At 41.5% G+C, this 25,852-nt stretch overlaps 1 protein-coding gene across 1 annotated transcript in view; it reads right to left on the minus strand.

Moving 5' to 3' along the window:
* The window catches only part of pabir2 (PABIR family member 2), a 169,221-nt gene that overhangs the window by 86,192 nt on the left and 57,177 nt on the right, over positions 1-25,852 (minus strand). Inside the window, exons 4-5 of the mRNA XM_063061201.1 lie at positions 22,705-22,748; positions 6,167-6,221 (exon numbers count right to left, since the gene is read on the minus strand). Coding sequence (XP_062917271.1) covers positions 6,167-6,221; positions 22,705-22,748 — 99 coding nt within the window. The remainder of the gene's footprint in view (positions 1-6,166; positions 6,222-22,704; positions 22,749-25,852) is intronic.

A 25,852-nucleotide genomic window follows, 5' to 3' on the forward strand; every position in this document is an offset into this window, starting at 1 on the left:
TTTAGCTACCTGTTATGGATTGTACAGCACTCTGGTCAACATGGGTTGTTTTTAAATGTGCTTTATAAATAAATTTGACTTAACTTGACTTTGATATTATTTGCTAGCTTGCTTTCATATTTCATCTTTTCCCTTCTAATGATTCTTTTAGTTGCTCTCTGTAGGTTTTTAAAAACTTCCCAATCCTCTATCTTCCCACTAATTTTTGCTTTGCTCTATGCCCTTTCTTTTGCTTTTAACATTAGCTTTGATTTCCCTTATAAGCCATGGTGGTACTATTTTATCATCTGAGTATTTCTTCATTTTTGGAATACACATGTCCTGCACCTTCCTCATTTTCCCCAGAAACACACACCATTGCTGCTCTGCTGACATCCCTGCCATCAGCTCCTTCCAATTTACATTGGCCACCTCCTCTCTCATACCACTGTAATTTCCCCCACTCCACTGAAATGCTGCTACATCAGACTTTACTTTCTCCCTATCAAATTTCAAGTTGATCTCAACCATGTTGTAATCAGTGGTTCCCAAGGGCTCTTTTACCTTAAGCACCCTAATTGCCTCCAGTTCATTACATAACACCCAATCCAGTATAGTTGATCCCCTTGTAGGCTCAATGACAAACTGCTCTAAAAAGCCATCTCTCAGGTATTCAACAAACTTACTCTCTTGAGATCCATTACCAACCTGATTTTCCCAATCGACCTGCATGTTAAAATCTCCCATCACTACCATAACATTGCCCTTTTGACTGGCCTTTTCTATTTCCTGTTGTAACCTGTGGTCCACCTCCCAGCCACTGTTGTGAAGCCTGTATATAACTGCCATCAGCGTCCTTTTACCCTTGCAATTTCCTAACTCAACCCACAAGGATTCAACATCTTCTGATCCTATGTCACATATTTCTACTGACTTGATGCCATTCTTTACCAGCAGAGCCACACCATCCCCTCTACCTACCTTCCTATCCCTCCGATACAACATGTAACCTTGGACATTCAACTCCCAACTACAACCATCCTTCAGTGATGGCCACAACATCATACCTGGCCATCTGTAATATCGTAGCAAGTTTATTCACCTTATTTCTTACACTAAGTGCATTTAGATACAACACCTTGAGTACCGTATTTGCTATCCTTCCTGATTCTGCATCTCTCATGATTTGATACTCAGCCTGTCGGCTGCAACTAAGTCCCATCACCTACCTGCCCTTCCTGACAATCTGACTGCACGTTATCTTTACTTTTTTACCATCTGTCCTATCATGACTCCCTTCACTCCAGTTCTCACCCCCTGCCAAATTAGTTTAAACCCTCCTCAACAGCTCTAACAAAGCTGCCCACAAGAAACAGTTGATGTTTCGGGCCGAGAAAGGAAGACTGGAAGGAAAGGGGGAAGACAGCAGAACAAAAATTGGGGGAGGGGAAGGAGGACAGTTAGAAAGAGCAGGAAGGTGATAGGTGAAGACGGGAGGGTGGGGTGGGAAAGGTAAAGGGCTGGAGAGGAAGGAATCTGATAGGAGAGGAGAGAAGACCATAGGAGAAAGGGAAGGAGGGGACCCAGGGGGAGGAGATAAGCAAGTGAGAAGAGTGGGGAACAGAAGAAGGGGGACACAGAGGCAATTCTTTTTTAAAACCAGAAAGAGATATTGATATGCACACAGCATAAGAAATTAAATTGCACAATTTTGAAATTCAGCTATAGATTGTCAAGTATGATGTGGCCATCTCTGAAACTTGGCTAAAGGATGGCTGCCATTGGCAGCTGAACAGCCAAGGATATACAGTGTATCGGAAAGAAGGGTTAGTAGGCAGAGGGTGTGGTGTGGCTCTGTGTATAAGAAAAAATATTAAATCATTAGAAAGGGATGGCATAGGAACAGAAGGTGTAGAGTCTCTGTGGGTTGAGTTAAGAAATGGCAGGGGTAAAAGGACCCTAATGGCAGTTGTATACAGGCCTCCAAACAGCAGCCAGGATGTGGATTGCAAATTACAGCAGGAGATAGAAAAGGCGGGTCAGGAGGACAACGTCATGATCATTGTTGGGGATTTTAGCATGAAAGTGGATTGGGAAAACCAGACCAGTACTGGACCTCAAGAGAGAGAATTTGTAGAATATCTAAGGGATGGCTTTTTAGAACAGCTTGTTGTTGAGCCCACTAGGGAATCGGCTATGCTGGATTGGGTGTTGTGCAACGATCCGGAGGTGATAAGACAGCTTAAGGTTAAGGAACCTTTAGGAAACAGTATCACAATACGATTAAGTTCACTTTGAAATTTAAGAAGGAGACACCAAATTCCAATGTGTCAGTATCTCAGTGGAATAAAGGAAATGACAATGGGATGAGAGGGGACCTGGCCAAGGTTGAATGGAAAGATACACTAGCAGGAAGGACAGCAGAGCAGCAATGGCTGGAATTTCTGTAAAAAATGAGGGAGATGCATGACAGATATATTCCAAATAAGAAGAAATTTTTGAAAGGAAGAAGGACACTGCCATGGCTGACAAGTGAAGTCAGAGCCAAAGTAAAAGCAAAAGAGAGGGCATACAAGGAAGCCAAAGCTAGTGGGAAGATAGAGGATTGGGGAGCTTTTAAAAACTTGACAGAAACTAAGAAGGTCATTAAAAAGGAAAAGATGAATTATGAAAGGAAGCTGGCAACTAATATCAAAGAAGATACTAAAAGCATTTTTAAGTATATAGAGGCTAAAAGAGAGTCAAGGGTAGGTATAGGACCAATAGAAAATGACACTGGAGATATTGTAATGAGAGACGCAGAGACGGCAGAGGAACTGAATGTGTATTTTGCATCAGTCTTCACAGTGGAAAACATCTGCAGTATACCGGATATTCAAGAGTGTCAGGGAAGTGAAGTTTGTGCAGTGAAAATTATGACCGAGAAGGTGCTTAGGAAGCTTAATGGTCTGAGGGTGGATAAGTCTCCTGGACCTGATGGAATGCACTTCTGGGTTCTGAAGGAAGTGGCTGAAGAGATTACGGAGGCATTAACAATGATCTTTCAAGAATTTATAGATTCTGGCATTGTACCAGACGACTGGAAAATTGCAAATGTTACTTCACTATTTAAGAAGGGTGGGAGGCAGCAGAAAGGAAACCATAAACCTGTTAGCCTGACATCAGTGGTTGGGAAGTTGTTGGAATCGATTGTTAGGGATGAGATTACGGGTTACCTGGAGGCACATGACAAGACAGGCCAAAGCCAACATGGTTTCCTGAAAGGAAAACTCTGCCCGACTGACCGACTGCAATTTTTTGAGGAAATTACAAGCAGGGTAGACAAAGGAGATACAGCAGATGTGGTGTACTTGGATTTTCAGAAGGCCTTTGACGAGCTGCCGCACGAGGCTGCTTAGCAAGATAAGAGCCCATGGAATTACAGGGAAGTTACTAGCATGGGTGTTGTATTAGCTGGTCAGCAGAAAACAGAGTGGGAATAAAGGGATCCTATTCTGGCTGGCTGCCGGTTACCAGTGGAGTTCCACAGGGGTCGGTGCTGGGACCACTGCTTTTCATGATGTATGTCAATGATTTGGACTACGATATTAATGGATTTGTGGCTAAATTTGCTGATGATACAAAGATTGCTGGAGGAGTGGGTAGTGTCGAGGAAACAGAGAACCTGCAGAGAGACTTGTATAGCTTAGAGGAATGGGCAAAGAAGTGACAATGAAATACAATGTTGGAAAGTGTATGGTCATATACTTTGGTGGAAGAAATAAACAGGCAGACTATTATTTAGATGGGGAGAGAATTCAAAATGTAGACATATAGTGGGACTTAGGAGTCCTTGTGCAGGGTAACCTGAAGGTTAACCACAGGTTGAGTCAGTAGTGAAGGCGAATGGACTCGGTGTCGGCTGTGTTCGGCTGCTTCCAAGGCATCGGCAAGTTGACGGTGCCTGGAGGTTTACGGCAGGGAGTTTCTCCATTTTGCTGCCGCTATCGGGGATTCGGGAGTCGATTGACTCGGGACTTTGAGACTTTTTTTTTACTGTGCCCATGGTCTGTTTTTCATCAAATTATGGTATTGCTTTGCACTGCTGTAACTATATGTTATACTTACGTGGTTCTGTCAGTGTTTGTCTTTGGTTTGTCCTGTTTTCTGTGATATCACTCCGGAGAAACATTGTATCATTTCTTAATGCATGTATGCATTTCTAAATGACAATAAAAGAGGACTGAGTGTTCTCATAATCTAATCTAAGCTCATCCATGTGACAAGATGCCTAACTAAGTTACTTCCCTGCATTTGACTATCAGTCACTTTAACACCGTAACGCCACAAGACATAGAAGTAGAATTAGGCCATTTGGCCCATCAAGACTACTGTGCCATTTCATCATGGTTAATTTGTTATCCTTCTCAACCCCATTCTCCTGCCTTCTTCCCGTGACCTTTGATGACCGCACTAATCAAGAACCTATCAACATCCGCTTTAATTATACCTAATAACATGGCCTCCACTGTGGCAATGACTTCCACAGATTCACCACCCTCTGGCTTAAGAAATTTCTCATCTCTGTTCTAAACAGACGCCCTTCTATTCTGAGGCTGTGCCCTCTGGTCCCGGATTCACCCACTATAGGAAACATCCTCTCCACATCCACTGTCTAAGCCTTTCAATGTTTGATAGGCTTCATGAGATCTCCCCTCATTCTTCTGAATTCCAGCGAATACACCGCAAAGTCAAATGTTCCACATACACTAACCCTTTAATTCTCAGAATCATTCTTGTGAACCTCCTCTGGACCCTCTCCAATGCCAGCACAACTCTTCTTAGATAAAGGACCCAAATCTGCTTACAATACTCCAAATGTGGTCTCATCAATGCCTTATAAAGCCTCAGCACTACATCTTTGCTCTGATACTCTTTAACAGTACTGTTGCTGACAAAGCTGTATTGGCAATGATAGCACGAGGAATTCTGCAGATGCTGGAAATTCAAGCAACACACATCAAAGTTGCTGGTGAACGTGATCCCTCCAACGGGATCCCACCACTAAGCACATCTTTTCCTCCCCCCCACTGCTTTCCGCAGGGATCGCTCCCTACGCGACTCCCTTATCCATTCGTCCCCCCCATCCCTACCCACCAATCTTCCTCCTGGCACTTTCCTTGTAAGCAGAAGAAATGCTACACATGCCCTTACACTTCCTCCCTCACCACCATTCAGGGCCCCAGACAGTCCTTCCAGGTGAGGCAACACTTCACCTGAGTCGGCTCGGGTGATATACTGTGTCCGGTGCTCCCGGTGTGGCCTTCTATATATTGGCGAGACCCGACGCAGACTGGGAGACCGCTTTCTGAACACCTACGCTCTGTCCGCCAGAGAAAGCAAGATCTCCCAGTGGCCACACATTTTAATTCCACATCCCATTCCCATTCTGACATGTCTATCCACGGCCTCCTCTACTGTAAAGATGAAGCCACACTCAGGTTGGAGGAACAACACCTTATATTCCGTCTGGGTAGCCTCCAACCTGATGGCACGAACATTGACTTCTCAAACTTCCGCTAATGCCCCACCTCTCCCTCGTACCCCATCCGTTATTTATTTTTATACACACATTCTTTCTCTCACTCTCCTTTTTCTCCCTCTGTTCCTCTGACTATACCCCTTGCCCATCCTCTGGGTTTTTTTTCCTCCCATCCCCCTTTTCCTTCTCCCTGGGCCTCCTGTCCCATGATCCTCTCATATCCCTTTTGCCTATCACCTGTCCAGCTCTTGGCTCCATCCCTCCCCCTCCTGTCTTCTCCTGTCATTTTGGATCTCCCCCTCCCCCTCCCACTTTCAAATCTCTTACTAGCTCTTCCTTCAGCTAGTCCTGACAAAGGGTCTCGGCCCGAAACGTCGACTGTACCTCTTCCTAGAGATACTGCCTGGCCTGCTGCGTTCACCAGCAACTTTTATGTGTGTTGCTTGACAATGATAGTGACAGCCTGAACACATGGGAGAATCTATTGCAAGGATTTAGTGAGACTTATACCTGTCTTAGTGAAGTTGGTGAGTTCACAGCCCAACAATTAGTAGATGAGGACCAGCATGCGCAGACAAATCAAGGAACACATTGCTCTCAGGAAATCAGATACAATTCGAGGTGACGCAACCTAAAGGGTGTGAATAATTCAAACTTTTCACTCACCAGGTTTAAGCTTTCTTCCCATGAAACACTCATCTGCATTGCTGCCTGCACTCCCCTGTTCACAAAACAAGACCAGAGTCAATTCGCAATGTTAAAGACAAGTCGAAAGATTCTTTCAGTCTTTGCTGGATATAGAAACAAAGTATGTTATATACAACAGCAAAAATCAGCATCTTGAGGAGTTTTAAAGGCCAGATTGGAGGCAGAGATAAGAGTGATTTCACTGACTGAGCAATATTCATAAAACCTCTGACTTCATGCAACTGACTTGAAATAGATCAACGCTTTTCCAAAGAAAACTTATCAGGTGGAATATCCAGAGGTGGAGAAGGACAGATTTTAACCACAAACCCATGCCATTGAAATGACAAGACACATCAACATTTGGCTGAGAAGTTGGAAGTCCAGGGTAACGACTGAAAGGAATTTTATGACTGGAAGGCAGTTACTAGTTGTGTTCCTCAAGGCGTGTACACCAAACTGCACAGGGTGTTCATGGTGGCACTTGGCTTTATGCAATATACTGCATATTGATTTACATAGCACATAAACAAAACAGCACAGGAACAGCCCATCAGCCCATCATGTCTGCACCTAACCCATCACAAGTACATGCACACAGTCTATTTTTCTCCAATGCCTGAAACAAAAACTGCTGGAAGAAATCAGTGGGTTGAGCAGCATCTTTTTGAAAAATCTACAAGTATAAAGATGGCATCAATAAAAATGAAGCTGTAAAAATCTAACTGGAATATTAAAGATTGTAAATGGTTGGGATGTTTTTACTTCCCGATGAGCTCAACAAGTTTTATGTACGCGTTGCAAAGGAGAATAAAACTACACTTATGCAAATCTCTGCAGCATCTGGCAATTCTTTGATATCTGTCTCAGAGACCAATGTCATAACATCTTTTAAAGGGTGAACCCTCACAAGGCACTAAAAACCTGTACCAATCAACCGGCTGGAATGTTCAAGGACATCTCCAACCTCTCACTACTGCAGTTGAAGCTTCCCCCCTGCTTCAAAAGGGCATCAATCATTCTGGTGCCCAAGAAGAGAAGGGTAGCTGCCTCAGTGACTATCAACTGGTAGCATTAACATCTACAGCGATGAAGTACTCTGAGAGTGGTCATAGCTAGAACTAACTCTTGCCTGAATAAGGACCTGGACCCACTGCAATTTGCCTAGGCAGCAACAGGACTATAGCAGACGTAATCTCACTGGCTCTCCCCTTGGCCTTGGACAACAGCAATACCTACAGCAGACTGCTGAATACTTAATTACATTTTGGTGTTCAACATGATCAGTAGTAATCAACTTTCTGCAGCTTTTTCTGATCCTGTGCAGTGGCCCGACTCTACCAGAGAGTAGTGCATCAGTTAGAATGCTCTCCAGTATAGATCTGAGCCGACATTTACGTGCCGGGCGGCACCTAATTAATTAGTTTGTTTATTTTGTCTTTTTCCTTAAAGGTGTGCTGGATGCATCCCGGCTACCGCTGTACCACTGCATTCTTCGCGGCAATGTATCGGTCCGCAGCCCGGAGATTGGGACCACTGAATTATAAGTCACTTATAAGTCAATAGCATCATAACATTTTAAGTAACGTTTGGATATTAAACACACAGCACAAATTTTCCCCGTATGAACATATAAAATCATTGCAACACACCAATATCGTGAATCAGTGGGAGCCCTGGGCTTGTTCCCCTGCAACAAGACAGTCCTATCGAGGGGTGACGGGAGACAGCGATACTCGAAGGGGGTTCCTTATGTCTAGTCTATTCCGCAATTTAGTTTTCATTGCATTCACTGCAGAAAACTCCGCTTCGCAGCGATATGATGTTGGAAATGGAAGCAACATTTTCAGTGCTTTTGTGGCTACCTCAGGATACTCAGCCTTGACTTTGATCCAGAATGCTGGCAGAGATGTTAAGTCAAACATACTTTTCAGCCCACTGTCATTTGCAAGCTCAAGGAGTTGATCTTTTTCCCGCGCTGACATGGATGATTCACCGGGGACATTCACAAATGGGTCACGGACCCATTCCTTTGCACGTCTTGGGTCATTTGCGTCTTGGGTCACTGACGACCTCGCATGCGTTCAAGTTCAACAGTGCGTGACAGGGAATGAGGAAAGGTGCAGCTGACTCATATCGTTTCATATCGCCAAATCGTATTGTTTCTTTGCGGCCCAGTAGTAAATGCTTTGCGGCCCGGTACCGGTCCGCGGCCCGGTGGTTGGGGACCACTGCTGTATAACTCTGACAGATTGCCAACTTTTATACCCATTACCCTGACTGACAAAGGCATGGGAGAAAAATCTGTCCATCTACCCTATTCCACACCTCTCCATCTTATTAACCATTAGCCCTCTCCGCTCCGTGGAAAACACACCCAGCTGATCCAATCTCTCTCCACAAATAGAGTCTGTCAATCCACACAACCTGGTGAATGTCCTCTGCACTTTTTCCAGCGCAACTACATCATTTCCAGAACAGCCTAACATATTCTAAAAGTGGCATTAACAGTTTTTTTAAAGTGCAATTTATGTCCCAACTTGTATACTCGATGCCAAGCAGACTATGAGCGTTCTTCACCAATCTAGCTGTGCTGCCACTTACAGACTGTCTCTTTGTTCACCAACAATCCTTTGTTCCCTACCATTAACACTGATGTGTACTCCATGGGTGGGATAGCCACAGTGGGCCGAATCATTTATTTCTGTGCTAACTACGCAGAGGTCTAAAAAGAGAACAGAAGCTGAGGCTTGCTGCTGAAGAAAAGCGCACTCATCGGAAAAACAGCACCAAGACAACACTGGAGGACAGCGCCTTCAAGTGCAGTCGCTGCAGCCGAGACTGTCACTCCCGTGTGGGCCTCTGCAGCCACAACAGACGCTGCTCTAACACAGACTGAAGCAAGACTTTCCAGGCGCAGATCCATGGTCTCGCGAGACTAACGGATGCTACCACCACATCCTTAAACATAGCAGGAGAACTAATATGTTGGTGAAAAGAGCATCAAATCAGATGTATAAATATTGTAGTGGAGTAAAGGGAATTACAGGGGCATGAGAGAGGAGTTGGCCAAAATTGAATGGAAAAGAACACTGACAAGGATGATGGCACTGCAGCAATGGCTGGGGTTTCTGGGAGAAATTTGGAAGACACAGGATGCATACATCCCACACAGGAAATAGTATTCTAAACGCAAGATGACACAACCATGGCTAAAAAGAGGAATCAAAATCACATAAAAGCCAAAGAGAGGGCATATAATAGAGCAAAAATTAATGGAAAGTTGAAGGATTAGGAAGCTTTTAAAAACCAACAGAAGACAACTGAAACAAATTAAAGAAAAGATGGAATACAAAAGTAAGCTAACTGATAATACGAGCCTGATTGAATTTTTTTTGAGGATGTGACGAAACACATTGATGAAGGAAGAGCAGGTAGATGTCATGTATATGGATTTTAGCAAGACATTTGATAATGTACCCTATGCCAGGCTTATTGAGAAAGTAAGGAGGCATGGTATCGAAGGGGACATTGCTTTGTGGATCCAGAATTGGTTTGTCCACAGAAGGCGAAGAGTGGTTGTAGACGGGTCATATTCTGCATGGATGTCAGTGACCAGTGGTGTGCCTCAGGGATCTGTTCTGGGACCCCTTCTCTTCATGATTTTTATAAATGACCTGCATGAGGAAGTGGAGGGATGGGTTAGTAAATTTGCTGATGACACAAATGTTGCGGGTGTCGTGGATAGTGTGGAGGGCTGTCAGAGGTTACAGTGGAACATTGATAGGATGCAAAACTGTGCTGAGAAGTGGCAGACGGAGTTCAACCCAGATGAGAGTGAGGTGGTTCATTTTGGTAGGTCAAATATGGTGCAGAATATAGTATTAATGGTAAGACTCTTGGCAGTGTAGAGGATCAGAGGGATCTTGGGGTCTGAGACCATATGACACTCGAAGCTGCTGCACAGGCTGACTTTGTGGTTAAGGTGGCAAACTGTGCATATGCCTTCATCAACCGTGGGAATAAGTTCAAGAGCCGAGAGGTAATGTTACAGCTGTATAGGGCCCTGGTCAGACCCCACTTGGAGTACTGTGCTCAGTTCTGGTCACCTCACTGCAGGATGTGGAAACTATAGAAAGGGTGCAGAGGAGATTTACAAAGATGTTGCCTGGATTGGGGAGCATGCCATAAGTTGAGTGAAAACAGACTTTTCTCCTTGGAATGGTAGAGGATGAGAAGTGACCTGATAAGAGATGAATAAAATGATGAGAGGCATTGATCATGTGGATAGTCAGAGGCTCTTTCCCAGGGCTGAAATAGCTAACACGAGAGGGCACAGTTTTAAGGTGCTTGGAAGTAGGTACAGAGGAGATGTCAGAGGTAAGTTTTTTTATGCAGAGAGTGGTGAGTGCGTGGAATGGGCTGCCAGGGACGGTGGTGGAGGCAATAAGGATAGGGTCTTTTAAGAGACTCCTGGACAGGCATATGGATCTTAGAAAATAGAGGGTTATGGGTAACCCTTAGTAATTTCTAAAGTAAGTACATGTTTGGCACAGCATTGTGGGCCAACGGGCCTGTATTGTGCTGTAGGTTTTTTATGCTTCCATGTCTCTATAATACTACAGGATACCAAAAATTTCTTCAGATACATAAACTAGAGTGGTGAGAATGGATATCGGACCACTGGAAAACGATGCTGGAGAGGTGGCAATGGGGGACAAGAAACAGCAGACGAACTAAAGTAGTATTTTGCATCAGTCTTCACTGTGGAAGACACTAGCAGCATGCTGGAAGTTCGAGCATATCAAGGACAGCATGTGAATTTGCCATTACTAAGGAGACGGTTCATGGAAAACTGAAAGATCTAAAGGTAGATGTCACCTGGACCAGTCGGTGTACAACGCAGGGTTCTGAAAGAGGTGGCTGAAGAGATGTGGAGGCATTAGTAATAATTTTTCAAGAACCACTAGACTCTGGAATGGTTCTGGAAGACTGGAAGATTGCAAATATCACTCCACAGTTCAAGAAATGAGAGAGGCAGAAGAAAAGATATTGTAGGTCAGTTAGTCTGACCTCTGCGGTTGGGAAGATGTTGGACCCCAATTGTTAAGGATGTGGTTTCGGGGAACTTGGAGGCACATGACAAAAGAGGCTGGAGCCAGCATGGTTTCCTCAAGGGAAAATCTTGTCTGACAAAGATCTTGAAATTCATTGAAGAAATAAGCAGGATTAGATAAAGGAGAAATAAGTGGATGTTGAGGACTTGGATTTTCGGAAGGACTTTGACAAGGTGTCACGCATGAGGCCGTTTAACAAGTTACAAGCCCATGGTATTACAGGAAAGGTACTAGCATGGATAAAGTAGTAGCTAATTGGCAGGAGGCAAAAGAGTGGAAATAAAGGGAGCATTCCTTTTCTGGTTGGATGCTGATGACTATTGATGTTCCACAGGGATCTATGTTGGGACCACTTCTTTTTAAGTCACATGTCAATGACTTGGACGACGGAATACGAAGAAAGGTGGAGGGGCAGGTATCTTTGAGAAGTACAGAGCCAACAGATTAGGAAAACGGGCAAAGAAGTGTCAGATGAAATAGTGTCAGGAAGTGTATGGTCATGCACTTTCCAGGTAGAAGAAATTAAAAGGTAGATTATTTTCTAAATGGAGAGTTCTTTAAAAACTTGAGGCTCAAGACAACTTAGGAGGACTTGTGCAGGATTCCCTAAGGGTTAATTTGCAGGTTGAGATGGTAAGGAAGGCAAATGCAATGTCACCATTCATTTCAAGAGGACTAGAACATAAAAGCAAGGATATAATGCTGAAGCTTTGTAAAACTTTTTTTTTCCTCCATTCTCTCTCCAAGGTTGTCTAGAATATTCAAAGAACCAATCAGTTTAGGTAAATTACCACAATCGTTTTACGAAGCCTCTATTTCCTTAATCCTTAAAAAGAATAAAGATCCTACTGATTGTGCATCATACAGACCGATATCTCTTTTGAATGTAGATTCAAAAATTTTTTCAAAAATTCTAGCAACTAGGTTAGAGAAGGTATTACCTCAAATTATATCTATGGATCAAACCGGATTTTTTAAAAATCGTTATTCATTCTTTAATATTAGGAGGTTAATGAATATTGTTTATACTCCCTCACTTACTACCCCGGAATGTATTATCTCACTAGCTGCTGAGAAAGCCTTTGACCGAGTCAAATGGCCTTATTTATTTAATGTTCTTGAGAAATTTAATCTTAGTCTGACATTTATATCTTGGATTAAATTTTTATATTACTCCCCGGTAGCCTCGGTTTGTACTAATAATCATAGACCTCCTTTTTTTCATCTTTTTCGTGGTACTAGGCAAGGATGTCCTCTTAGTCCTTTACTTTTCAATATCGCCCTTGAACCTTTAGCAATTGCTATCCGTGACTCGCCCAATATTTTTGGTATTACCTGTGGAAACGAAACACATAAATTATCACTATCTGCAGATGATTTGTTATTATACATCTCCAATCCGGAGAAGTCAATTCCTGCTATTCTAGGTTTGTTGGCTCAATTTAGTAATTTTTCTGGTTACAAATTGAATCTTAGTAAGAGTGAATTATTCCCCCTAAATACGCAGATACCTATTTATGGATGTTTACCATTTAAATTGGTTACTGATTCATTTATATATTTAGGGACAACAATTATGAAAAAGTATAAAGATTTATTTAAAGCTAATTTTTTTACCTTTAATTGATCAGATTAAACTTTTGTTTACCAAATGGTCGCCAATCTCTTTGTCTTTGATTGGTCAGATTAATGCTATTAAGATGATCATTTTGCTCAAATTTTTAGATGTATTTCAATCGGTTCCAATTCTTATCCCCAAATCTTCTTTCGATAATGTAGACTCAAAAATTTCCTCATATATATGGCAGAATAAAAATCCTAGGTTAGGTAAAAGGTATTTACAGAAACCTAAAAAGGAGGGTGGCTTGCCCTCCCGAATTTCAGATTCTATTATTGGGCAATTAATATTCGATATTTAAAATTTTGGTTACGAGATTTGGATGTACCTTTAAATCCACAGTGGGTAAATCTTGAATGTAATTCATTACAAGGGTTTTCCTTGGGTTCGGTTTTAGGAACTTCGCTTCCTTTTACTTCTTCCAAATTGTATAAACAAATGAATAATCCAATAGTTAAGCATACTTTACGTATATGGTTTCAATTTTGAAGATTTTTTGGGTTTAATCAATTTATTTTAGCAAGTCCTATTAAACCTAATTTCCTTTTTCAACCTTCCACTATGGATCAAGCTTACTTTGATTAGAAAACCAAAGGTATAATATGTTTTCGCGAGTTATTTCTGGATAATTGTTTCATATCTTTTCATCAACTTTCTAATAAACATAACTTACCCAGATCTCACTTTTTTAGATACCTACAGATTAGAAACTTTTTAATTACTGTTTCTCCCAATTTTCCACACCCATATCCAATGGACACTTTGGAAAAAATTTTAGATTTAAACCTCTCTCAAAAAAGTGTTGTAGCAATTATATATAATATAATTATGAATTTATGTCCTGATGTTTCCAATAAAATTAAAGCTGACTGGGAAAGTGAACTTAACATTATTATACCGATTGAAAAATGGGAAAACAATTCTTCAATTGGTTAATTTATCCTCTATATGTGCTAAACATGTGTTGATACAGTTTAAAGTAGTGCACAGGGCTCATATGTCCAAAGATAAATTATCTTGTTATTATTCTTATATAAATCCTATATGTGATAGATGTCATTCCGAGATAGCTTCTTTAACTCATATGTTTTGGTCATGTCTTTGTTGGAAAAATATTGGAAAGACATTTCTGACATTATTTCCTAAATATTTTAATGATTTAGCTTCCCACTTAAGATCGTATGTATCCTGCAATTTTTTGGATGGTGTATAATTTAGGGACATAACCTGCGTTTTCTTTACATTTATTTTATAACCTGATATTTTCCCAAAGTCATCCAACAGTGTAAACAATCCTATAAATGATTTTTCTGGTTCACTCAGATAGACCAAAACATCATCTGCGAATAACGCCACTTTCTGTTCAATCCCTGCCACCTTGATACCTTTTACGATTTCGCTCTGTCTTATTAGTTGGGCAAGTGGTTCAATATATAGCGCAAAAAGGAGAGGAGAAATTGGGCATCCCTGTCTAGTGCCTCTCTCTAAGATGAAGGAGTCAGAGAGGTCCCCATTTATCTTAATTCGGGCTGTAGGGCTGTCAATAGAGTCTGAATTACTTTAATAAACTTTTCTTGAAAGCCGAATCTTCCTAACACTCTGTATAGGAATGCCCAACTAACCAAATCAAAAGCTTTCTCAGAGTCCAATCCTACTACCATTGTCTCTGTCTCGTTCTTATTAACCTGTTTTAATATGTGCAGAGTTCTCCTTATGTTGCCCTGTGTTTGTCTTTGTTGAATAAATCCAGTCTGGTCTAAATGGATTAGGCCAGGTAAAAGCTTTTCCAATCTGCGCGCTAATATAGATGTAAATAGTTTGTAATCTAAATTAAGAACACTAATTGGCCGATAATTGCCACATTCTAGTTTATCTTTACCCTCTTTAGGAATAACTGAAATAATCGCTTCTCTCCAGGAAGGTGGAGTTTCTCCTCTCTGCAAGATCCAATTAAAGGTGTTAAGTAGTAATGGGGCTAACTGTGTCTTCAGGGACTTGTACCACTCTGAGGAAAACCCATCAGAACCCGGGGACTTTCCAGCCTTTAACCTAGAGATGGCCACGTTCAGTTCTTTGACAGTTACTGGTTCTAATAAACTTTCATTTTGTAAATCTGTAAATTTAGGTAGATCTAAAAAATTCAATACACTGTCTATATAGGGCTCATTGGGGGCCCGGGGTTGGGAGTACAGCTCTCGATAATATGTTTCAAAACTCTCTTGAATTTTCCCTATTGTACTCTCCACAAGCTTTGTCTTTGGATTCTTTATTTTATGAATTGTATTGTCTGCTTGTTGTTTTCGTAATTTATATGCTAATAATCTAGCTGATTTACCTCCTACTTCATAATTCTTTTGTCTCAGGTAAAGATAATTTCTTTGAGTTTCCAACGTATAAATATCGTCAATTTCACTTTGCAATTTCCTAATTTCCTGTTTTCGATTTGAATTACTTTTGTTGCTATCTACAACTTGAAGTTGTTTTAATTTTCCTTGAAGGTCTGCTAATTTTTGTGCATTGATTTTTTTCATGTGAGTGGTAATAGAAATAATTTTCCCTCTCAGTACAGCTTTCAATGTATCTCATAAGATCACTGGTGATGTTTCTCGCGTGTCATTAAGGTCTAGATATTCTTTGATTTCTCCCCTTAATCTCTCCATTACTTTCGGGTTATTGAGTATATGTGAGTTTAGCCTCCATAGTGTTTTCCTCATTTTCCTTTCCAGAATTAGAGACATAGAGACTGGGCTATGATCCGACAGATCAATTGTTGCAATATTACAGTTTTTTATCCTGAGTCTATCTGTATTAAAGATAAAGAAATAGTCTATCCCTGAATAGGCTGAATGAGGAAAAGAGTATTGTGTATAATCTTTACTAGTAGGGTGTAATTCCCTCCAGACATCTATAATTCCCAACTCCTCCATCAATGAATTCATTTTCCGAGTCAGAGGTTTATTCTGAGTAACTATTCTTGAAGAATCTAATACAGGACTTAATCTAATATTAAAATCCCCTCCACAAATTACTACCCCTTGAGAACTGACCATTAGGTCAAAAACGTGTCTATAAAATGACCATTCACAACCTGGAGGAGCATAAACATTCAGCAATGTTATTTCTGTACCTTCTATTCTTCCTGTGATTTTTACAAACCGTCCTTCTTTGTCTTTAGTCTCTGAAATATGTTCATAATTAAGAGTACTTGATATTAAAGTAGCTACCCCTCTTTTGTGACTCAATTTATATGATGAATAAAATACATGCTTAAATCCCATTCTTTTTAATTTTCCATGTTCAGATTGGCTCATATGTGTTTCCTGGAGGAAAGCTATTTGTGCCCTCTCTTTTTTCAATTTAGACATAATCTATTTCTTTTAATTGGATTCAAAACCCCATTAACATTATAGGAAATTATTTTTACCAATTCAGTTTGCATTTTTCTCTAGTAGAAAAAAAACACTCTCCTTTTCTAACCAAACAGTAAGCAATCCCTTCTCAACAGTAAACCAAGACATATAACCACACCCTAGACATTTTTGAACGTGTAACATTTGAACATTTTTCCCGACTTCCCACAGTGAGGCCTGAGCACCGACCTGCCTCAGTTCAGAGGGATAACCTCTATCTTCACCCTGTGTTAGAGGGCCCTCTGCAGTTTGAATAATCATAGAGAATTTTCTCCTATTTATGTCTCGACCAAATTGCTATCATTCAAGTTACTCCGCCTAGTTTATTTTCAGTTACCAGTTTTCATTTTACCTTTAAGTCCGATTTACTCTTTTCAGTCATTTCTCTTAATTAATCTGTACTCTCTGTACATTCGCATCTGAATATTTACATAGAAACATAGAAAATAGGTGGAGTAGGCCATTCGGCCCTTCGAGCCTGCACCGCCATTTATTATGATCATGGCTGATCATCCAACTCAGAACCCAGCCTTCCCTCCATACCCCCTGACCCCTGTAGCCACAAGGGCCATATCTAACTTCCTTTTAAACATAGCTAATGAACTGGCCTCAACAGTTTGCTGTGGCAGAGAATTCCACAGATTCACCACTCTCTGTGTGAAGAAGTTTTTCCTAACCTCGGTCCTAAAAGGCTTCCCCTCTATCCTCAAACTGTGACCCCTCGTTCTAGACCTCCCCAACATCGGGAACAATCTTCCCGCATCTAGCCTGTCCAATCCCTTTAGGATCTTATACGTTTCAATCAGATCCCCCCTCAATCTTCTAAATTCCAACGAGTACAAGCCCAGTTCATCCAGTCTTTCTTCATATGAAAGACCTGCCATCCCAGGAATCAATCTGGTGAACCTTCTTTGTACTCCCTCTATGGCAAAGATGTCTTTCCTCAGATTAGGGGACCAAAACTGCACACAATACTCCAGGTGTGGTCTCACCAAGGCCTTGTACAACTGCAGTAGTACCTCCCTGCTCCTGTACTCGAATCCTCTCGCTATAAATGCCAGCATACCGTTCGCCTTTTTCACCGCCTGCTGTACCTGCATGCCCACTTTCAATGACTGGTGTATAATGACACCCAGGTCTCGTTGCACCTCCCCTTTTCCTAATCGGCCACCATTCAGATAATAATCTGTTTTCCTATTTTTGCCACCAAAGTGGATAACTTCACATTTATCCACATTAAATTGCATCTGCCATGAGTTTGCCCACTCACCCAACCTATCCAAGTCACCCTGCATCCTCTTAGCATCCTCCTCACTGCTAACACTGCCACCCAGCTTTGTGTCATCCGCAAACTTGGAGATGCTGCATTTAATTCCCTCATCCAAGTCATTAATATATATTGTAAACAACTGGGGTCCCAGCACTGAGCCTTGCGGTACCCCACTAGTCACCGCCTGCCATTCTGAAAAGGTCCCGTTTATTCCCACTCTTTGCTTCCTGTCTGCTAACCAATTCTCCACCCACACCAATACCTTACTCCCAATACCGTGTGCTTTAAGTTTGCACACTAATCTCCTATGTGGGACCTTGTCAAAAGCCTTTTGAAAATCCAAATATACCACATCCACTGGTTCTCCCCTATCCACTCTACTAGTTACATCCTCAAAAAATTCTATGAGATTCGTCAGACATGATTTTCCTTTCACAAATCCATGCTGACTTTGTCCGATCATTTCACCGCTTTCCAAATGTGCTGTTATCACATCCTTGATAACTGACTCCAGCAGTTTCCCCACCACCGACGTTAGGCTAACCGGCCTATAATTCCCCGGTTTCTCTCTCCCTCCTTTTTTAAAAAGTGGGGTTACATTAGCCACCCTCCAATCCTCAGGAACCAGTCCAGAATCTAACGAGTTTTGAAAAATTATCACTAATGCATCCACTATTTCTTGGGCCACTTCCTTAAGCACTCTGGGATGCAGACCATCTGGCCCTGGGGATTTATCTGCCTTCAATCCCTTCAATTTACCCAACACCACTTCCCTACTAACATGTATTTCGCTCAGTTCCTCCATCTCACTGGACCCTCTGTCCCTTACTATTTCTGGAAGATTATTTATGTCCTCCTTAGTGAAGACAGAACCAAAGTAATTATTCAATTGGTCTGCCATGTCCTTGCTCCCCATAATCAATTCACCTGTTTCTGTTTGCAGGGGACCTACATTTGTCGTTATCAGTCTTTTCCTTTTTACATATCTATAAAAGCTTTTACAGTCCGTTTTTATGTTCTCTGCCAGTTTTCTCTCATAATCTTTTTTCCCCTTCCTAATTAAGCCCTTTGTCCTCCTCTGCTGAACTCTGAATTTCTCCCAGTCCTCAGGTGAGCCACTTTCTCTGGCTAATTTGTATGCTACTTCTTTGGAATTGATACTATCCCTAATTTCTCTTGTCAGCCACGGGTGCACTACCTTCCTTGATTTATTCTTTTGCCAAACTGGGATGAACAATTGTTGTAGTTCATCCATGCAACCTTTAAATGCCTGCCATTGCATATCCACCGTCAATCCTTGAAGTGTCATTTGCCAGTCTATCTTAGCTAATTCATGTCTCATACCTTCAAAGTTACCCCTCTTTAAGTTCAGAACCTTTGTTTCTGAATTAACTACGTCACTCTCCATGTTAATGAAGAATTCCACCATATTATGGTCACTCTTACCCAAGGGGCCTCTCACGACAAGATCGCTAATTAACCCTTCCTCATCGCTCAAAACCCAGTCCAGAATAGCCTGCTCTCTAGTCGGTTCCTCGACATGTTGGTTCAAAAAACCATCCCGCATACATTCCAAGAAATCCTCTTCCTCAGCACCTTTACCAATTTGGTTCACCCAGTCTACATGTAGATTGAAGTCACCCATTACAACTGCTGTTCCTTTATTGCACACATTTCTAATTTCCTGTTTAATACCATCTCCGACCTCACTACTACTGTTAGGTGGCCTGTACACAACTCCCACCAGCGTCTTCTGCCCCTTAGTGTTACGCAGCTCTACCCATATCGATTCCACATCTTCCCGGCTTATGTCCTTCCTTTCTATTGCGTTAATCTCTTTTTTAACCAGCAATTTGCAGCTTTTCCTTGTAGTTTGACACTCTGGTTCGAGTGGAGAGTCCTCGCCCCACTAACTGCCACGACTTCTGTCGAATCCTCTCCAGTAGCGACTCCGGTTGGGTGATAACTTTAATAGGTAGTCCCCAGTCCGCAGGTCCGACGTTGCCTCCTCCACCGTAGCGTAAGTTTTTGTCCCTTCGTCGTAAAAGACTCTCAGCCGAGCTGGATACAGGGTCTGGAATCTGATGTTGTTTTCCTTCAGGACTCTCCGTGTTTCTGTATATTCCTTCCGTCTGGCAAGAATCCCCGGTGCGTAGTCGTGGTCTAAACTGATTTTGCAGTTGTTCCACATGAAACCTTTCTTTTGCCATGCTCATTTAAGCACCTCTTCCTTCGTTCTGTAACTGAGAAATCTGATCAGAATCGATCTGGGCTGGGCGCCTGCCGGGGGCTGTGGTGCCAACGCGCGGTGAGCTCTTTCTATCTGTAGGTCTTTTGCGGCCGGTATATCAAGGTTCTCTCTGAGCAGCTTCTCTATGAAGGGAATCATCAATCCGGGTTTACCTTCGGGAACTCCGTAAATCCTCACATTTTCCCTTCTTGAGCGGCCTTCTTGATCTATTAGTTTCCACTGGAGCTGGTCTTGCAGCTTCAGCATTTCTGCTATCACTTCCTCGGCGTTTTGTAGCTTCTCTTCAATTCCAACTATCCTCGCTTCGGCTTCATCTATCCGCGAGTTAGTTTTTACTATTTCTCCTTTAATATCTTCCAGCTGTTTGCTGTTATCTTGTCGGAACTTGCGAATCTCTCCGAGAATTAAAGACAGAGTCACCGATTCCCCCTCATTATCTCCGTCCTGGCTTGCCGTGGGGGAGCTAGGCCCGTCACCTTGCTGCGTCTCTTTATGTTTATCAGCCTTCGGAGCGGACTTTTTAATCTTGTTCTTTGACATCATCCTTGCCCCTTTTATTAATATAGTTATGCAATATTAAGTATTTGTCTAAATTCGATTTTGGGGCAGTTTACCTTCTTTTTTGTCGAGAGACCTTTTCCTTACGCCGCCATTCCCTTGATGACCTTCTGACATTATTTCAACGGTTTTGAATATAGACTTACAACCTCATCCAATTACTGCTATCTTTGGATTACCAATGATAGATTCAAATTATCTAACCTCTTCAGCACACAGGATGATTGCATTTCTTACTCTAATGGCTAGAAGATCAATTTTGCTGAATTGGAAAGAGATTAACCCTCCTACAGTATTTCATTGGTTTTCACAAACTATGGTATGTTTGAATTTGGAAAAAATTAGAAGTGCGGTTTATGACCCTTCCATTAGATTTGAAAAAACCTGGAGGCCATTCATTCAGCATTTTCATTTGATGTAATTTGACCATTTCCAAACTTGCTTTATTTCCAAACTTGTTTTATTTCTCTGTACTGTTGGTTGAGAGGAATGGAGTCATCGACACCAAGGTCTTCTTCTTTCCCATTTTCAAGTTGTTAGTATTGCCCGAGTCTTTTAGTTTAGTTGACTAATTCTGTTTAGTTTAGTTTTTTTGGGGGATGGGGTTTGTTTTTTTTTTCTTTTTTTTCTTTTTCATGATTTTTCTCCAGTTTTTTTTTGCTTTGTATTATTCACTATTATTCTGCACGATTGGGAGTTTTGTTAATTTTTACTATTTGGTTTTACAATTACTCATTTTAAATGTAACAACGTATCTCCTACTACTTGTATTTTTGCTTTGTTATGTTTTCATTCTATGAAATTAATAAAAAGATTGAAAAAGAAAAGTAAAACTCTGGTGAGGCCTAACTTGGAGTATTGTAAGCAGTTTTGGGCACTTTATCTTAGAAAGGGTGTGGTGGCGCTGGAGAGGGTTCAAAGGAGGCTCACAAAAATGATTCCAGGATTGAACAGCTTGTCATATGAAGTGCATTTGATGCTTTGGAGTGTGGTCACTGGAATTCAGAAGAATGAGGGGTGACCGAATGGAAACCTATTGAATGTTGATAGGCCTCGATAGAGTGTATGTGTGTTGGATATTTCCTATGGTGAGAGTCTAGGACCAGAGAACATAAGACAATACGATATAGGAGCAGGTAGGCAATTTGGCCCCATCGAGCCTGCTCTGCCATTCAGTCATGGGCTGATCCAATTCTTCCAGTCATCCCCACTCCCCTGCTTTCATCCCATACCCTTTGATGCCCTGGCTAATCAAGAACCTATCTATCTCTGCCTTAAATACAGTAACATTGCTTCAGAATAGTGGTGCGCCCTTTTAGAAGAGAGATGAGAAGGAATTTCTTCATCCGGAGAGTAGTGAATCTGTGGAATTCATTGCCACAGGCAGCTGTGGAGGCTAAGTCATTGGGTATATTTAAGGCAACGGTTGATAAATTCTTGATTGATCAGAGCATGAAGGGATATGGAGAGAAGGCAGGAGATTGGGGCTAGAGGGAAAATGATGAAATTGCAGGCCAGACTTGATGGGCCAAATGGCCTAATTCTGTTCCTATTTCTTATGGTAAAAACAACATCCATGGTATTTTCCATTTCTGTTAGATTTCTAGCAGCTGTTTTCCTCTGTATTTTCAACTGTTTCTTTTATTCTCCCTGACAGAACCAAAATAACTTCTGTTATCTAAACAACACGACTTCAGATATTACAGTCTACTGCCTGACCAGCTAATTGTCATTTGAGACATGGTATATCACGGTAGGAGATAACACTGGAAATGAGTATAACACAGATTACACCAGTGTACTGTGTACAATTGTGATCAGCACAGCATAAAGTGTGACCACACTGGCGAGGGTAGAGGAGGTTTAAGAGGCTGTACAGAGACATAAACTATTGGAAAACCCAGGGTTGTTTTCTTGCGAACCGAGGAGACTGAAAGTAGTAACAGATCTCCAGAGTTATGAGACACCCCATTTGCCTTTGCCCAGGGCCAACAACCAGAGCACAGATTTAATGTAATTCATAGAAATGTCTGAACTGAGAAAGGAAAGCATCATCCAAAGAGACTGTGAACGAGACGATCGCCTGTTCCTGTTCTGTACTGGTGTGTTCTGAGAACTCCTCCCCACATTGTAGCAGTAATTGAATAAAGATATGAAGAGCCCTGACCTGAGGGAACTTGTGTCAGCCAGACAGATTAAACTACTTGTTCTCCTTTGACCAGTACAGGTGTGATAGGCTGCACACCCTACTTATATTTAAAGTTGCCTCTGATTAAGCTTGCTAGAATCTTACCTCTCATGAGCTGTCTCTCTGTTCATGAGATCCATTCCTTCTTCCTATTTTGAAAAGAAAAGAGCCTGGTTTGAAATACATGCCTCCTTGGTGAGCTTCCATTCACTACAATGAAGAGTTTCAATTATCTGTCACTTTCGGAAAGTTTCATCCGTCACAGAGAAATGTAGCGAACACAGTTGGACACAATCTTTCTCACACACATCTATGAAATACAGAAAAACAATCTTTTGCTTGAGTGGTGTCAGTGAAATAGAAAAGTCACCATGTACTTAAAAAGGTAAAATATCAAGCACCTGATTTCTTCTAACTGGATGAATGATTTGCAAGTTTCAGCTTGTCATAACAAACATTTTGCTTTTATTTTATTGCATCTAACCGCCCTCTGACTAACTTTTATTGTCTTACCTACATCAAACAGTGTCCCCATGAGGTATATTTATGGTATATTTAAGACCTTTAGACCATAAGATATAGGAGCAGAATTAGGCCATTTGGCCCTTCAAGTCTGCACCATCATTTCATCATGGCTGATCCAATTTCCCCCTCAGCCCCAATCTTCTGCCTTCTCCCATATCCCTTCATGCCCTGACTAATCAAGAATCTATCAACCTCTGCCTTAAGTATACATAAAGGTGGCTTCCACAGCTGCCTGTGGCAATGAATTCCACAGATTAACCACCAAAGATATTCCTCATCTCCGTTCTACAAGGACACCCCTCTATTCTGAGGCTGTGTCCTCTGGCTAGACTCTCCCACAATTTGAAGCATCCTCTCCAAATCCACTCTATCAAGGCCTTTCACCATTCAATAGGTTTCAATGAGGTCACCCCCTTATTCTCCTGAATTCTAGTGAATACAGACCCAGAGACATCAAACGCTCTTCATATGACAAGCCATTCAATCCTGGAATCATTTTTGTGAACCTCCTTTGAACCCTTTCAAGCACAATCTTTCCATGATACGAGGCCACCAACTGCACACAAGTGAGGCCTCTCCAGTGCTTCATAAAACCTCAACATTACATCCTTGCTTTTATATTCTAGTCCTCTTGCAATGAATGCTAACATCACATTTGCCTTCCTCCCCACAGACTCAACCTGCAAATTAACCTTTAGGGAATCGTGCACAAGGACTCCAAAGTCACTTTGCTGCTCAGTTTTTTGTATTTTCTCTACATTTAGAAAATAGTCAACCCTTTCATTTCTTCAACCAAAGTACATAACATTTCCTGATACTGTATTCCATCTGCCATTTCTTTGCCCATTCGCTTAATCTGTCTCAGTCCTTTTGCAGCTTCCCTACTTCCTCAAAGCTACCTGCCCCTCCACCTGTCTTCATATCATGTGCAAATTTTGCAACAAAGACATCAACTCCATCATCCAAATCACTGATAGGCAATGTAAAAAGAAAATCAGTCCCAACACATAATCCTGTAGAACACCAATAGTCACCAGCAGCCAACCAAAAAAGGCTCCCTTTATTCCCACTCTTTGCCTCCCGCCAACGAGCCACTGCTTTATCCATGCTAGAATCTTTCCTGTAATACTATGGGCTCAAAGCCTGTTAAGCAGCCTCATGTGCAGCACCTTGTCAAAGGCCTTCTGAAAATCCAAGTACACAACATCAATATCCTTTATCTAACCGGCTTGTTATTTCTTCAAAGAATTCCAACTGATTTATTAGGCAATATTTTCCCTTGAGGAAACCATGTTGACTACGGTCTATTTTATCAAGTGCTTCAAATACACCGAGACTTCATCCATAATAATCAACTCCAACATCTTTCCAACCACAGAGGTCAGACTAACTGGCCTTTAATTTCCTTTCTTATGTCTCTCTCCCTTCTTGAAGCGTAGAATGACATTTCCGAAACCATTCCAGAATCTCGAGATTTTTGAGGGATCGTTACTAATGCCTCCACAACCTTTTTCAGAATCCTGGGGTGTACACCATCTTATCCGCCTTCAAACCTTTCAGTTTTCCAAGAACCTTCCCTCTAGTAACGGCAATTTCACACACTTCTTGACCCCTGATATCTGGAACTTCCACCAACTGCAAGTGTCTTCCACAGTGAAGACTGATGCAAAATACTTATTCATTTTGTCCACCATTTTCTTGTCCCCCTTTTTACCCTTGCAGTTCCTTATTTCTACCCACAACAATTCAACACCTTCTGACCCTATGTCACCTCTTTCTAATGATTTAATTTCATTTTTTTTTTACCAACAAAGCAACGCCTGTCCCTCTGCCTTCGTCTGTCCTTTTGATACAATGTGTATCCTCAGACATTAAGCTCTCAACCACAATCTTCTTTCTACTATGATGCCGATGTAACCCTCTCACCAGAGCTTGTCTGCCAGTTTGGCTCGCCTGCTAGCAGCCACGTGACTCAGTGGTGAGAAGGCCACCTTTCTAAACAATATACATCTAGGGTCAGTATGATTTGGGGTTCAAATCATACTGACCCTGGATGTATATTGGGGTTCAACCAAACAGGATTAAAGGAACCTCAAGTTAAGCAAATACTGTCCATATCTGTCATCAGAAACAACAGATCATACACTGCATTAAAATATAAAGCAAGTATATTTACCTATTTCAGCTTTTTCAAACAGTTAATAGGAAAAAGAAAAGAAAAATAATAAAAGGGGCCATTACTGTTGAACCAGTCTAAATATGCACATAAACGATGGAGCTCATTCCTGTAGTGGTTGGGTGTACTGCTTTACTCACAGCGCTGAATTCTCATCATCAACCACAAGTTGAACTTCCCTTCTTGGAATCCTTTGTTTCACAAAGCACTCCTTGCATTAAGGTCTTCCCTTCGATTTGGATCCTCCAGGCACCTTTCCTGATCCTTTCCTCTCTGCATCTCCTGCCAAAAGACCATGAACCCAACTACTGTCCATCAGAAATTAATCTCTGCCCTGCTCTCTCTAGAACCTTCTCTCCATCCCATTATCTTCATTGGCTGACACAACATTTTTAAATTGGACAGCACAGCTCCTTATCTTTAGCCGAAAGTAAAATACTCTCACCAAAAGGACACACTGCTTTTACAGAAAACTGCTAAAATAAAATACCTCACAGCATAGCAGTAGAAATCTTAATCTGGGCATTACATTCTTCCCCCATCAAAAATAGT

This window comes from Mobula hypostoma, chromosome 10 (genome assembly GCF_963921235.1).
Source record: "Mobula hypostoma chromosome 10, sMobHyp1.1, whole genome shotgun sequence".
NCBI classification, from domain to species: Eukaryota; Metazoa; Chordata; class Chondrichthyes; order Myliobatiformes; family Myliobatidae; genus Mobula; species Mobula hypostoma.